The sequence below is a fragment of the Oratosquilla oratoria genome, chromosome 32 (genome assembly GCF_046742065.1).
Source record: "Oratosquilla oratoria isolate Oo_2021 chromosome 32, ASM4674206v1, whole genome shotgun sequence".
Classification (NCBI taxonomy): Eukaryota; Metazoa; Arthropoda; class Malacostraca; order Stomatopoda; family Squillidae; genus Oratosquilla; species Oratosquilla oratoria.
Window position 1 is genome coordinate 28,905,140 of NC_134808.1, and position 17,500 is coordinate 28,922,639.

The following is a 17,500-nucleotide window of genomic DNA, read 5'->3' on the forward strand; positions in this document are numbered from 1 at the left end:
AATGAGTCCTTCCTTTAATATAGAAACATATTTGCCTGAATTGATGTTTCCTTGGCACTCCACAAGCTCTGAACGACCATCAATCCAAATTGAACTCCACACCATTATTGAAATGCCCCCATGTTTCACTGTTGGCTGCAGTCTTTTGAGGTCAAACTCTTGACTACAGAGTCTCCAGACCCACACTCTTCCACTGTCAGAAAATAATGCGAATCGTGACTCATCAGAGGTGACTTGATGCAGGTCTTTAAGATTCTAAAGGAGACTGACAACATCAAAAGTGACAAAAATTTTACACTAGATGAGAATACGACAAGAAATAATGGTCTCAAATTGTCAGGAAATAGATTTAATTTGGAAGTGGGTAGAAACAACTTCGCCAACCGTGTGGTTAATGAATGGAATAAACTTCCTGCAGAGGCAGTATAATGTGGTTCAGTTCGAAGCTTTAAGATTCGTTTAAATAAAAATCTAAGCAAGATGCTGTAATGACTGCCATTTATTTCATATTAATTGTTTATTTGTTTGTTATTATTGTCTGTTTGTTTATTATTTGTTTGATTTTCATTTATTGATATTCATCTGTCAATTTAATATTATTTACTATTTACCTGTTTGTTTATTATTTAGATTTAACTATGCATTTATTTATTTCATTCATTATTTTTATATTATTATGATTTTCATTTCATTTGTTTAATATTCTTATTGATCATTATTATATATATTTTTTCGCATCTGACCTAGTTATGGACCAAAAGGTCTCCTGTCGGTATGTTCCACTTTTGTAATCCTTTGAAAACGACAGTGCTCCAAAAGGCCATAGGTGTCTCCACCATCTCAACAACCCAATCCTTTCTGCGCTTGATATTGGCGGAACGAAGGAGTTATTTCCTTCTTGCAGCTCTGCCATAGTAACCCAGCTTCTGTTGATACCTGGCGGCTGTTCTGGGACTGACATCATCATGTGTTGTTATGCCAGAGGCCTTGTAACGTGGATCCTCTTTGACGTTTCTTTTGACAAGACGCAAGGTTCTTTCTGAAGGCCCGGGACGACCTGAATGAGGTTGTGAGCCCTTCTTGCCCTCTCTGGTGAATTGTGCGATCAAACTATCAACAGTAGAAAGGGATATTGACAGCTTTTCAGATATTTTGCGTTGACTAAGTCCACCTTCATGTTGACCCACAATACGACCTCACTGAAATTCAGATAATTCTACTGCTCCTTTGGTTCGTGGAATACTTGATTAATCTTGCTTGTAATCTGAAACATAAATCTAGATAAATATAACATATTAAGTAAATTTGAATAACATTAAGCATTAAACAAGAGCAGAAATGTATTTTCTTGGCGTCTATTCAATTATGTCACATATATATATACAATATATATATACATATACATATTTATACATATGTATATATATATATATATATATATATATATATATATATATACATACATACATACATTGTAAGAGGCCGGTAGTTGTATGAATGGAAATTAGGTTGAGAAATACATGGGTATTGAAATGCTGAGTCAACGAGTCAAGATTCGACGCCTACTGTTTGATAACATTGAAGGCGCCGTTCTGTCTACATAAACACGGCCGACGGAGGTGACTGTTTTATAATCGCTGATGTAATCAATTCAATGTTAACGGCAGACCATTTGCGCAATGACGTCACCTCATGCTCATGCTCTTGCTTTTGCTTATGCAGTAATATTTCTGGAAGGACTGTAACAGCCTCCCGGATTGGAGGTAAATGGGTATAAAAACAAATATTATTGGCTGAAGGGGAAAAGACACGCCCTTAAGGTGTGTCACTTGTTTTGAAAAGTAAAAGACTATTGGACGAATACAAGAGTGACGTCTGAACGAAGGTGGTCTGGCGTCGTCTCGAGCAGTCGAGAGAGAGAGACCCTGAGTGTACCAAGACAGTGTAATTATAGTAGAAAGAAAAGAAAACTAATCCATTTTCCTTAACCTCAGGACTGATTTGAAGTACATGACAATTACTAGGCATGGGGCCTACTGCATAAGAAGATATGACGTAACGAAGGCAAGGGGCCTTGTGAGTGAAATTACGAGACTACTATAGTGTTACGGTCGAGTACCGACAGTGGTGGTGACAGTGGTTACAAAGGAGGTGAAATATATATACACACACATATATATATATAAACATATATATACATATATATATATATACTGTATATATATATATATATATATATATATATATATATTTGCTTAAGCAACCACTAGGAAAATTAAACTAACGAAGAAGTGCGTTTTTGTATTATTACATCTTCTGTGCAGATACAAAGATATAATTACTTCTTTGTATCTGCACTGAAGATGTAATTATACGAAAGCGCTCTGCTTCTTTAGTCTATTTTCCTAGTCGTTACTTACGCATTTGTGAACACACGCTCCTGGTGTTTTTATTGCATATATATATGTATATATATATATATATATGTATATATTCGTAAATAGCTGGAGTCCAGGAACCATTATTATGGGAGAAAGCATACGCTGGACTCGACGTTCGTCAATTTATTCCGACGTTTCGAACCCTGTCCGGGGTTCGTCCTCAGGGTAATACAGTGGTAGCAATGGAAATGTACATAAATAAGGGGAATTTGGTACACTGGGACAGGTCTCCACAGTAACCGTTACAATCCGACGCAGTTAAACCAAAACAAAAATCAAAAACACAAATGAGAAACAAATATAAATAAAAACAGGTGCAATACTTCCTTGAAAACATTCACCGAGTTTACCATAGAAAAATATGTATATATATATATATAAAGAAAATATAGTGAAAGTTGTAAGGATTCACCCCGCTACCGATGGGTCGCACCACTGTGCACTCCCGTGGAACAAATGTCCCGCGTAGCATGTATATCACGAATAAAAGAAATTGGAACAAGAACACAAAATCCATCAATATCATAAACATACAAAAAGGAAGAGTACACATTGAAATAAATAAGAAAAGCAGTATGAAAAAATGCCCCCCAAGATTGGGCATAAAGGCTGTACGACGTGGCATGCCACAACGGTACGCGGAACAAAAGTCATGTAACGCATGCCACCACCGTTAGTAAATTTCATAAATAAATAAAATTACATACATAAAAATGAAAATAAAATGGAGTGATACAAAACACATCAAGAAACACACTACCGTCATGTCGAAACAAAAACCAAATAAAACACACAACATAAACATATTAAGAAGTAAGCTTCTTCTCCAGCCTATCCTTCGCCCCCTTATAAATTGGGTTTAAAGTGATGCACCTATTGACACTATTATCATCACTTGACCAAGCTTCCAAGAATAACTTGGTGCTTTTTTCCACTACCTCCGTATTTCACTTCCGCGTTTTGCCAGTCCATTTCGTGTCCCGTTTCCTCGGGAGGTTGAGAGGGTGTCTTGGAAAAGAACGGGCGATCTCTCAGCTAAGGGTGAGGGGCTAGGCACAAGTGTAATTCAGGGAGTCAGATGTTCTTTCCTCATTGTGTTCGATTTGTATATCCTTTTCTTTTGGAGAGACACGAAAGCCCAAGCCGAGTAAAACCATTTCCATGGGAGGGCGATAACCAAATCTAAGACACGCACAGTATAAACAAAGCAAATGTGAGTTATTGGCATTTCAAACGCGACAAGATGTGAACAGAACTGGTGACCGTGAAATGTCCACCAGACTGATAGAATCAGTGTATCTCCCCTAATGCTCTCCCATCCCCTCATTTTTTGTCCTCCTTTGTTGTGTATATAATAAGAACATTTCAACAGCCTTGTTACTATATCTGAGGATGTAATACTCAAGCGAACTTTAAATTTCCTACCTCCTGTGGTAATTCTCCACATACATGTGGACTACATATACATGTACATGTGGACTACGTATATGTACATACATATGCACATATCAGAAACGGTTGACAGAAGTTGGAGATGAGGTGGCAGTGAAACGCTAAGGCTAGGGTAAGGAGCTTGATTTCAATCCAGACGTTTTGAACCTGAGGCCTTCTTCAGTGGAATGAATACAATATGAAAGATGCCATTGGGACAATTGCCCACACTCTGACCTGACTGGTGCACCGTGAAACCTCATGCCGTTCCCTTCCTCTCACCGTTTTTTCCAAGGATAATAAACCTGCTCTGGAGTGGATGGGATTTCCCGTGTACTGCATCTAAAGCTTTTCACGTGCCTTTCTGCAATCCGCTCTGTGAAATGTGGGCCTTTCCCACTATGGTAAATGAGCTTCCTTTTTTATGTGGACTGCCAGGTCATTTGAGGTTCTGTGAATCCCCACATCCCTTTTAAGCTCGGCAAGTCTTTTGTTCAAGTTCCGTCCAGTATCACCAAAGTGTCGGTCCATAGTGTGGGCAATTGTCCCACTGGATGAAAGCCATTGACGGCTGGTATTTTTCGCATTATATTCATTCCACCGAAGAGGGTCTAGGGGTCGAGATGTCTGGATTGGAATAAGGCTCCATACTCTAACCTTAATGTTTCACTACCACCTCATTTCCAATATGCATCATTTATCAATCGGCTCATCACGATAAAGTTAAATATTCCGTGTTTTCTTCCATGCTTGTACGTGCCCTAGTCAGATCGATTCTGTACCAGTCCCCGGGATTGAGCCAGCTGACATGTCCCTCAAACAACTACGACCATCAGGAGATTCAGAATGCCTACCCCGAGATGCCAACACCCGTCCACTCAACAAACATAAACACAAACTTCACATGAGACAGAAAGACTGCACGCCAAACACATCACACCTAAACCACACCGTACAGACTACTTGTCATCTACGCCTCTCATTCGGGCGGTGTACACGAAAATTCATGTATAGCAGCGCGTAATTACCAACTTTGACTGATCGTGACCAGACGTGCCGCGATGTGCCACGATGTGCCGATGTGCCGCGATGTGCCGCGTGCCGCGATGTGCTGTAACTAAGTACCGCGGTCATGAGTCCGTTCGTATCCAGCGTCAAGTTTGAGGAAAGGTAGCAGATTCTCAGTAGACGTGCTATGGTTGGCCGGGTTCAGTCCTCGCTGGCTATGATTTTATTTTTACTTATATTTGTATACATATTCATATGCATGTTTAATATATATCCACACCCCAACCGAATATATATATATATATATATATATATATATATATATATATATATATATATATATATATATATATATATATATATATATGTACTATTACCTGTTGTCCTCTCGCCGGCGAAATGGTTCCGCTACTTCAGAAAGTCCGTTTCCTCGGTCGAAACCAGGTTATAACTCACCCCATACATATTCAAATCAATGTACAGCCGCATAGAGGCAACAACCCTCCATGCGTAGCATACACGCACGAGCATATCGCAAACAAAAAGATGACTATAAGCACAAACATCTACGTAAGTTTTTTCTCCTACTGAAATTAATTCTATTCATAATTTTCTTACTGCATATTCTCATTTCAATTTACCTATCACTAAAAGTCTTTCCAATTTTTTCTGTCTGTCACTACGACTAAGCCTCCTATTCCTTTTCTAACTTTGTTGGTTGAAGTTATAGTTGAATAATTATCCAAAAAGCCCCCTAACAGTTACAGATATTGATATCAGCCTCTAACTCCAAGTTCCCTGCCCATCCCTCTTGAGCCACGACATCAGGCAATATATATCCCTACAAATCGATAGCCCTCTTAAATACACAACATTCTTTTCATTTTCATACAGACATCTCTTCCCCTCCTACAACTACCGATTCCGCGCAAGTGGATGGCATTCCCTAGGTAGTCCATGGTCCATTCCTTCATTCGCCAATGAAGAAGCACCAGGAGGTGCGAAAACGCATTTTGGCTTTCGACTATGCCTATAATTCTATCTAATGGCATATGGCGGAACATTTGGACTCCTACATATGGAAGGCAAAGTCGCTTTAAGAAAGAGAGAGAAGATTGACAAGAAGCTTTGTCATAACAAACTTGCCATTTCATTCAATGAAATATTATTGAGAGAGAATCTCCTGCCCATTTTTACGAAGAATATATATTATATATATATATATATATATATATATATATACATATATGCATATATGTATATATATATATATATACATATATATATATATACATGTATGTATATGTGTGGGCGTGTATGCAAATTATAATCAAACCTTGCCATGCTAATTCCCCGTTTTTACAAACACAGATGGTATGAGCGTCGTCATAGACGGAAGTCCATCAAAACAAAGGGGCGGGATTGAAACAGATCCGCCTGATGTGAGGAAGAGTGCAACGTCATCCATCCTCTCTCCCTCTAGCTGGCCGGGCGCATTAGATCGGAGGCGGGTTCGACCAGACAGCGAACGAGGAACGACTCAACGTCATCAACAGAGTTACATCGGTATAATCCATATTGTTTATGTGCCTAAAACTGAAGCACTGTGTCTATTTTGTGTTTACTTTTGATAAAGAAATCATATTTATGTTGACGTAACAAATTTATGATAAGTTTCCTTTCAATGATTCTTTAGTTCAAGTTTTGATTTAATGCATTTTGTAAAGGAGGTTGCCTGATATGTTGATTTCAAAAGTTAATATTCACCATAGATATCAAGAAATCACACAAGGTGGTGTATGTTGTAGATATTTTCAAAATATATGTAATCTGAATCTAAATTTTGGTACTTTCTCCTTAGTTTTATATTTCATCTTATTATATTATTTCATATTAATATCAACAAGCTACAAGTGATTCAAGCTGTACAACAAGGATTGTAGATATCTCCTGAATACTATAAACTAATTATATTGAGGTGATTAAATAAACCAGAGGACTAACCATGTTTGGAAACCCCAGCAGAGTAACGCAGGGTTAAGGATGGCATTTTGCCACTATTGCCCATTTCCAGTCCTATGCCTTTTTTTTTTTTTTTTTTTTTTTTTTTTTTTTTTTTTTTTTTTTTTTTTTTTTTTTTTTTTTTTTTTTTTTTTTTTTTTTTTTTTTTTTTTTTTTTTTTTTTTGCTATTGAACTTTATATTTCCCATTCTTGGTTCCATGTAAAAACGGTATCTAGATATTTTTGCAATATTCTACCGTCCTCATATTTCACTCTTCTCATGATTTTTGCATCATCTGCAAAAATGTTGGCATAGCTTATTGTTCTTTCCTTCTTGTCGTTCACATAGACAAGAAACGTTATTGGTGGAAGCACTAAACCTTGTGGTACTCCGCTCGTTACTGTTTTCCAGTTTGTTAGCTCTGTTGCCACCATCACTTTCAGTTCCCTTCTCTCCTTAATTACTGCTTTTAATTCTGTTAACTGTTCCTTCTATTTTATATGTCTTTATTCACTTTCAACTTTCTTCACTTTCTTTTCATCATTGTATAATTGTAAGTCACTCATCTGTAGGCCCCATGCCTCTTTCGTTACACTTAGTCAAGTACCACTTAGTATCAGTATACTTCTACAACTTAGTTTGATTAAGTACACCAGAGAACTCCCACTTGGGATCCTTAATACACTCACCAAACCAAGTCTGCTTCGACGTCACTATTCAATTCATCCAATAAATTTGACCGTTACAAATAAGTGCCACCCTTTAAGGGCGTGACTTTACCTCTACGCACCAATAATTTCTCTCCTACTTCACCCGTTTCTCCGATCAGAAAGACTGTTACACTGTCTCAAGTAATACTGCTTACGCAAGTAATTTTGTCACGAAGCGAAGTGGCTTTAGTGTTAACAATTCGTAACATCAGCACCAATATCGATAACCTAGCTTGTGCTTACGAACATTAGGCGGTGAGCGAGATTATGCAACTCTGCAACTCCGTAGCGACCATTGTTTTCAAACATCTAAGTCGTAAAATGAATTTCTCGCCACCTACCCCTCTATCTACTTACATGTCTACTATTTGTCTACCTTAAACTACCAGCCTCTTACAGGGCTCGGCAGCTACCCTTGGTCGTCTCCACCAATTATTTCTACTATCCTCTTACAGAGCTCGCTAATATATAGTTGGAAAATCATCATATACAAGAAGCCAAATATTCAAGCTACCCCCGCACAAACTGGTAAAATGGGATCAGTAAAACATGTCAAACATATACATTTCAAAGAAACAAGCAACCCCCCAAAATGCACAAATGTCAATAACAATTCAAGCAGAAAAATGATGAATAGCATACTTATCAGAAATAACAAAGCATAAACCAAAATAATTTGCGACACAGATATAATGCATTGTTAAATAGATTTGCAAAACTCACTACTTTGATTAAGAACATTAACTTTCAATGGAGAATGTTTTCATTTTTTTTAAAGATGTTGAGATAGGTAATATGTTATGAAATTTATAGTATTGTAAAGTGTCTCTTCTTGAATTTCAATTTTTTGCTTAACGCACACTAAATTAATTTTTTTCTAAGACACACTTATAAGAATATTTAATGTTTCACAGAATACTTGCGTTGTCCTTATGTATTGTCAAGATTTCGAGTCAGACCACAGCAGGTCCAAGGTCTTCATGTCTGACCAAAGTAGAATCTCTGCTTGACCCCAAGTTCCAGTAGTTTAGGTCTCCCATCACAAGTATACACATTTCATCAACAATAATCTTATCTGTAAAATACATCAAGAATAATATTAAATTCCCGTATGATATTACTAACTTAGTTTCAAAAGCATTTTCATCATCAAATTGTATCCTAACCTTCTTCATATCATCTAAGTGACTTATCGATACTTCCCTAGTTTCTAAGTGTAAGATCTTGTATTTATTTCCACCTGCAGAATCAATTACCCTATATGGACCTGAGTACCTTGGTGAAAGTTTATTATAGGGTGAATGTAGTTTGACCATGACTAAATCTCCTATTTCTAATTCTAGTTTATGTGCTATTTTGTGTTGTTGCTTTTTCATCTCTTGTGAATACTCTTGCATATGTTCTCTAACTCTTTGGTGAATACTTTGAAATGTATTTATCCTATTTGAGATATAATCATCTATATCATACACAGGTTTCTGCTCTGCAATCAAGATTTCATATGGAAGAGTTTTGTCTTCCCCAAAAATAATAAAATGAGGTGTTTCACCTGTTGCTATGTTAATTTGGTTGTTCAGAGTACATTTAACACAAGGAATCCAAGTATCCCAAGTTATACTATGAGGACTTATCATACTTCTAAGATATCTAATAATTTTCTTATTTAATCTCTCTACAACTCCATTACCTTGTGGATGATTCACTAAAATATTGCCTTTCTGGATCTTAAATAAACTACATACACTTTTCAAGATTTTGTTATTAAATTTAGTTCCATTATCTGAAACTAAGATCTTAGGTGTAGTGAAATTACAGATTATCTAATCATAGATTACTGAAGCAATAGTTTTAGCTTTCTTATTTGGAATGGGTTGTAAAATACAAAATCTTGACAAATAATCAATGGCAATAGATACATATCTATATCCATTCTCAGACATAGGTAACTCCATTGTATCTATGTGAACTTTTTCCCAAGGTTTCTGTGGAATGGGATAAGTTAACATAGAAACATGTTTTGGTGTATTTCCTTTCACCTTAGCACATTTCAAACAATTTTCTATATAATCATATATATCTTTCTTCATACCTGGCCAAAAATATTCAAGTTGTGCTTGTCTATAAGTTTTATCCTTCCCTGGATGTGAACTACAATCACTATCATGAGTAACTTCAATATCTCTTTCACAAGAGTTTGTGGTATTACCAACTGATTTACTGGGCTACAAGAAATATCTTTTCCACTTACAACTGTTTTTCTATACAAAAGTCCATTAGTCAAGTGAATTTTCTCTATCTTATACCCTTTTGGTAGTTTTAGATGATTTCCTCTTGGGTTTATCAAATACTTGACTAATAAGTCACATGTTTTATCATCCCTCTGTTCTCTTATTAGAATTTCCTCATCTAAGGTTACTAACTCATCTATACTACAAACAAAATTAATCAACCCTGTCGTTGGTTGGCTAATGTCACTAGAAAGTGCATCTGCTGCAACATTCTTTCTACCCGGAATATATTCAAACTTAACTTCATAGCACTGAAGTACTGCAAACTATCTAGCTAGTCTGCCCCTAAGATTCTTATGCTTGAATAGGTTCTGAATAGCTGTATGATCAGTCCACACTCTGATTGGATATCTCAGTATCATATCTCTAAATCTTTCTAATGAATATATCACTACTAACGTTTCTCTTTCTGTTATAGAGTAGTTTCTCTCTGTGCTATTACAAAGTCTAGATGTGTAAGCTATTGGTTTCAAGGTTCTATTTCTCTCTTGCATAAGTATGCCTCCTAATCCTATGTCAGACGCGTCAATACAAAGAATGAATTCTTTATCATAGTCTAGAAATATTAAAGCTGGAAAACTCGTAAGTTTATCTTCCAATTTGTCAAAAGCTTGCTCTTGTGCAGGTCCCCACATGAACTTTGAGTCCTTTCTCAACAAAGAACTTAATGGATTAGCATTGTCAGTAAATCTTTGAATAAATTTTCTTTGATATCCTATCAATCCCAAGAAACTTCTAACTTTTTCTACATTGTTTGGAACCGGAAAATTCTTTACTGCTTCAACCTTTGAATTCACAGTACTAAGTCCATGCCTGTCTATCTTATGTCCCAAATAAATAACACTGTCCTGCAAGAACTTACAATCTTCAAGTTTCACTTTCAATCCTGCTTCAACTAGTCTTGAGAATATCAAATCTAATTTCCTGAAGTGCTCAGCCGGTGTCTGGAAGACTATTAAGATATCTATAAATACACTGGCAGTGTTTCCTAGCAACCCAACTAGAACTGTATCCATTAATCTCATGTAAGTTAATGGACTATTACATAACCCAAATGGCATTCGTTTGAATTCATAGTATCCCGTTGGAGTAGAAAATGCTGTGAAATCTTGTGAGTCTTCATGCAACTCTATTTGCCAAAAAGCAGACTTGATATCTATATTGCTAAAATATCTATTCTCAGTTACCAAACTTCTAAATATGTCCCCTATCACTGGTAATGGTAACCTGTCACGTATGGTGTGCTTATTCAATTCCCTATAATCAATAACTGGGCGCATAGTACTATCTGATTTTGGAACCAGAATCAAAGGGAAGCTCCACTCACTTTTAATATGTTCAATAATATCTTGCGATAACATTTCAGTTATCAGTTTATCAACAACGGCTTGCTTAGAATGAGGAACTCCGTGTAGGCCAGAATATGAATAGGTTGAGTCCCTGGTTTTAATTTAATCTGATGTTTTAAAACAGTTGTTTTGCCTAAGGCGTCCCCCGGCAAAGCAATTGCTTTATTGAGCTTCACAAGCAAAGCAACTAAGCTTTCATCCAACTCAGGGCACATAGTAGGTTCTAGTTGATTCATGTATTTCTTTCCCAACTCTGTTTCTTCCTGAACTGAACAGATTGGTGAAATCGATAATTCCACCTCCTCAGTACTCTCATTTAAAATCTTAATGGGTTTTGTACACACCTGAAAACATCCTATTTGCATACCTTTTCTTATCACTACATATTCATTCAAAGTATTAATCATTAATGTTTCTACCATGTTCTTATTTGACTTATAAATCCCTGAATCCAAAGTCAAACCTTTTAATCTAATTGATTCTGGGATGGTTAGAATTTCAGAGTCTACAGTGACTCCTTCCAACTGCACTTCAACCCTATTAATTCCTCTGGAGTGTAATAATGTCGACTTTATTACACCACCATCCACAATTTGCAAGGTTTCATTTGTTGTTGATGAATTAGTAATTTATGAGATTTCTTGAGCATCTGAGTTGGGTTCACTATATGTGACTTTACTTTCTGTTGGTCTGGACCGCTCGGCCTCGTTATCTAAAATATAGATGTTATCTTTCCTATCTATTTCTATGGATTCTTTGATTCCTGTCATTGCTCTTAAGTCTGTTTGATTTAAAAAATGCGATTAACTGTGATTTCACTAAGATACCTAAGTCAGCAGGACATATGACCATGTTCTCTTTTCTCATAGTTGCAAATCCTATCAATAAATCTCCTGGAAAAACAGATCCCTCTACAGCTGTCACTGGAATGTGCAAATGTTCATTTATATATAAGATGACTTCTAGTTCGACCTTACCTAATGTTTTTAACTGATTTCCAGTTACTCCTTGCAATGAATAATGGATTGGTTCCAATATTTTCACGCCTGGCTTCAACTGGTTTAAAACTCTACTCGATATGATATTAACTACAGATCCTATATCAATCAATATTTGAATAGGTTTATTGAACACTCTACCAGCAATGAGAGGTCCTACAGAAGTCCTTCCAATCGCAATTGTCAGTTTATAATTATCTTTGATGTTGGAGTTTCTTTCACCCCTCTATTACTCATCCTTAACACAATACTGTCTATTTGTATATATATGGGAAGTTCTGTAGTATTGGTTTATTCTGTGTCTGGGGTACTTCCTCTTGTTTCAGGGTGCATGCGAAAATTTCTGCATTCATGTGTTCTATGTCCTATCCTTTGATGATACATACAGAAAAGTGGGTTTTTGCAACTGTATTCATTATAACCCTCATATTTGCAATTTCTACAAACAGTTCCATGATAACAGTCTTGTGTTTTATCCCACCATGTATTATAATTGTAATATACAATTCTAGCATCCTTTGATGGGCTTCTAACTCTATGTCCAAATTTTCTTTTCCTATACTCACTCCTAGGGTTCCTAGTTTTTTTCTGTTGTCCTACTGTCATCACATATAGATTTATGATTCTGGTCTCACTGTACCCTTGAAGAAGATAATCTACTTCCCCTAAATTCATAGTTGACTTGAGTACAGCTTTTCTGCCGTTAAGTCATCAGATTTTTTTTTTTCAACAAGCCAAATGTGATTAGTTTTATTATCTGAGAAACTTTCATTTTGTCACTAGGTCTTTCTATCCAATCTGAATATTTCAAGATAGAATTCATGTATTTTGACCATCTCTCTAATCTTGCTAAGTATTCTGTGTCTGATTTACTTGTTTTAACTTCTTTGACCATTCTAACCAAATACCTGATTGCACTTTGACATAAAATGTTTCATGATTTTTTTTTATACTACTCATATTTGTTGATATCTTCCATTTGCTGGAATTTTATAGTAAACCTAGCTCTACCCTTCTCAGGATCTACATTCTCTTTTAAAATTTCAATTTTCCTTTTTTCATCTGTTATATTTTTTTTTACGATTAAAGTGTCAATCATGCTGAGAAACTTATTAACTCCTAAGGTGTTTTCATCACTGGTGAGTTTGGGAATGTTAATATTCGAGGTATGAACCTCATGACGCAGGATATTAGTGTTATTCATACCTTCAGTGTTTTTAAAATCGATTTGACTTGACTGCCTCCACGTAGTCTTCCTTACGTACGTCAACCTCGTCGTTCCTCGTCAATCCTTGTTCACTGCTGCTTTGTAGTGGTTCATTCCATGCTTTGTAGATTGTCTCGTTCCTCGTTCACTCGTAGTATGAAGACCGTGACACATCCACTGCCTTGTAAATCACCTGGTTCCTCGTCCTTGAAATTAACATACGCGTTGGTTGTGCATTGCGTGAATGGTTGCGCACTGCGTGGTTATGGTTGCATACACTGTAGATTGGTGTACCCACTTTTAAACTCAGTCTTTTCACGCATTAGTCTTGTAATCACTTTGAAGGAGGTTCGTCCCACTGCTGCCACCACTGTTAGCTCTGTTGCCAACATCACTTTCAGTTCCCTTCCCTCCTTAATTCATGGTTTTAATTCTGTTTACTGTTTCTTCTATTTTATATGTCGTCATTCACTTTCAACTTTCTTCACTTTCTTTTCATCATTGTATAATTGTAAGTCACTCATCTGTAGGTACCAATTAGTATCAGTATGGAGTAAATCAAACGTAACTTTTCTTCTTCATATCTTCCGAATGATATTACACTTTTACAACTTAGTTTGATTAAGTACACCATAGGACTCCCACCTGGGATCCTTAATACACTCACCAAACCAAGTCTGCTTCGACGTCACTATTCAATTCATCCAATAAATTTGACCGTTACAAATAAGTGCCACCCTTTAAGGGCGTGACTTTACCTCCGTGCACCAATAATTTCTCTCCCTCTCCACCCGTTTCTCCGATCAGAAAGACTGTTACAATGTCTTAAGCAATACTGCTTACGCAAGCAATCTTGTCACGAAGCGAAGTGGCTTTAGTGTTAACAATTCGTAGCATCAGCACCAATATCGATAACCTAGCTTGTATTTACAACATTAGGCGGTGAGCGAGATTATGCAACTCTGCAACTCCGTAGCGACCATTGTTCTCAAAACATCTAAGTCGTAAAATGAATTTCTCGCCACCTACCCCTCTATCTACCTACATGTCTACTACTTGTCTACCTTAATCTACCAGCCTCTTAGAAGCTTGACATTTTGTCCTTTGCTACTGTCCTCGTGTATCCTTCATTTTTTCTAATCCATTCTAATAGTTTGCCTTTCAGTTTCCCAACACACTCCAATGTCCAGATAGGCTAACTGTGAGGAACTTTATCAAATGCCTTCTCTAGGTCCAGGTACATGAGTCCACCCATCTCTCTCTTGCAGCACATCAATCACTTTCGAGTAAAAACTTAGAAGTTCTGACACATGTGACCTTCCAGATCTGAAGCCAAACTGTCAAAATGCTCATCTTTTCAAGATATCTTGTCCATTGATCTTTTGCAATCTTATACATATATATATATATATATATATATATATATATATATATATATGTACTTATATATATATATATATACATACACACACATATGTATATATATATATGTGTATATATATATATATATATATATATATATATATATACAAATTTCACAAGGCACACGTTAATCACATATATGCAGAGTTTACTAGGAAGAGGAAAAACACCGGAGTCCGAGCGCTTTCGTGCTACATTCAAATTATCAAGGAATACAGAGAAGTGAGTACAAGCAAGTTAAGATACAGAGTATAAATTGGACAAGTGAGACATTTACTCCCTCTCCGAAGCGTGAATGCTTAGGTTTGGTCTCTCAGCGAGGTCGTGAAAACAGAAATTTTGTCACATTAATTTTTGAAACATGGACTATTTATATCATTGATAATATATGGATTTAATATATATAATCCTAAACTATTATCAATAAGTTGGTGATAATTATATTTGATGATTCCTGACTCTATGATATTTCTTTCTGTTATATTTTTACACTGCATAATATTTGAAGCATTTTTCCAGTCAATAGGATGGTCAAAGTCACGAACATGTTTAAAAAGGGCACTAGATTCCTGGCCCTTTTTAATACTGTTCTTATGTTGTTTTATTCTAATCTCTAATTCTTTTCCTGTTTGGCCTACATAACATTCATCTCATTTGCTACAAGGTACTTTGTATACACAGCCTATTGAGTAATCAGGGGACTTTTTTACGAGAAGATTTTTTTAGGGTTGAATTATTTTTGAAGGCCACATTTACATTGAAATTCTTAAATATAGTCGGAATCTCTATAAGATTTTCGCTAAAAGGAAGTACTAGTAAAAAAAAAAAAAAAATCCAACTTTTGTTTTGGTTCACCTTTATTGAAAGTTCTTTTGCTTGTTTTAAACATTTGTCCAGAAAGAATTTAGGATATCTTAACTGTGTTCCGATGTCATAAATTTTGCTCATTTCATCATCAACATATTCTGGGCTGCAAATGCGCAAGCCACGAAGGAACATGGAAGAAAATGTTGACTTTTTAACTCTATCATGGTGAGCAGAATAGTAATGGAAATACACGCTGACATTGATTGGTTTTCGGTGAATACTATATTTAAACTTCCTATTGCACCTATGAATGTTACAGTCCAGGAAAGAAATGCATGAATCATTTTCAATTTCTACAGTGAACTTTATAGGAGGAACCAATTGATTCAATTTAGGCACAAAAGCATCAATATTTTCATTGTTTGGCCAAATACGGAGAATGTCGTCACCATACCGAAACCATCCATGTAGACGTTACTTAAACAGCCGATAGGGGATTCCCCATCGCCATCCCAAATTCCTGTTTATAGAATTTTCCATTTAACTCAAATTTACAGTCTTTGATACATATTTCATTATTGACCTTATGGAAATATGTATCAAAGACTGCAAATTTGAGTTAATGTGACAAAAAAAGAAAAGAAAAATTCACGACCTGGCCGAGGGACCCAACCTGAGCATTCACGCTTCGGAGAGTGGGGTAATTGTCTCACTTGTCCTATTTATACTTTGTATTTTAACTTGTTTGTACTCACCTTTCTGTATTCCTTGATAATTTGAATATATCACGAAAGCGCTCGGACTTCGGTGTTTCTTCTCTTCCGAGTGGACTCTGCACACACACACACACACACACACACACACACACACACACACACACACACACACACACACACACACACACACACACACACACACACACACACACACACACACACACACACACACACAACACACACACACACACACACGCACACACTCACACACACACAAAAACACATAGTGTGTGTGTGTGTGTGTGTGTGTTTGTGTGTGTGTGTGTGTGTGTGTGTGTGTGTGTGTGTGTGTGTGTGTGTGTGTGTGTGTGTGTGTGTGTGTGTGTGTGTGTGTGTGTGTGTGTGTGTGTACGTATGTGTATGTGTGGGCGTATGCGTGTGTGTGTATTGTGTGTGTGCACGTGCCCGTTTTGTAATGGAGTGTATGTAAGTATTTGTGTGCATATGCGTGTGTGTATGTTTCTGTCTGTATATGAGTGTGTGCGCAGGTGTGTGAGTAGTGTGTATATATGTGTAAGTGTGTGTATGCGCTAGCGCGCGTGTGTGTTTGCGTAGTGTGTGTATGTATGTGCTTGGTGTGTGTTTGCGCGCGCAGGAGTGTGAATAGTGTATGTTTGTATGTATAAATATGTATGTGTGTGTATGTGTTTCAGTGTGGCCAACATCACAGAAATTCAGGTGATGAGCTCAGGCACTTTGTTATCTACAGTGGAGTGTTGTGTCCTTTGTTGCGGCTTTATCTTAGCTTTGGGCGTTGTACCTATCGTCAATAAAAGAAAAAAAAAAAAAACTGTTGCGGCATTTCCTGTTGTTTTCTAATTTCAGGCTCTTTTCGATGGTACTCACTCATTCTTAAAATACTTTTTCACAGCCTCACAGCCAGTGGGGCTTATTTAAACTGTGACGAAAAGACCGGGCTGGTAAATAATAATAAAAAAAATAAAAAAAACAGAAGGAAAACAAACTGTCAAGAAAAATACAAAGCTGCCATTCTTAAAAAAAGAATATACTAATAATTTCTATTAACGAAATGTAAGGCACTAATTATCTTTTTAAGCAG

At 36.4% G+C, this 17,500-nt stretch overlaps 1 protein-coding gene across 1 annotated transcript in view; it reads left to right on the plus strand.

The window, feature by feature from the left end:
* LOC143041831 (uncharacterized) overlaps positions 1-6,672 on the plus strand; it is an 11,739-nt gene extending 5,067 nt beyond the window's left edge. Inside the window, exon 3 of the mRNA XM_076213921.1 lies at positions 6,252-6,672. Coding sequence (XP_076070036.1) covers positions 6,252-6,511 — 260 coding nt within the window. The 3' untranslated portion in view covers positions 6,512-6,672. The remainder of the gene's footprint in view (positions 1-6,251) is intronic.
* Positions 6,673-17,500: the final 10,828 nt, after the last annotated feature.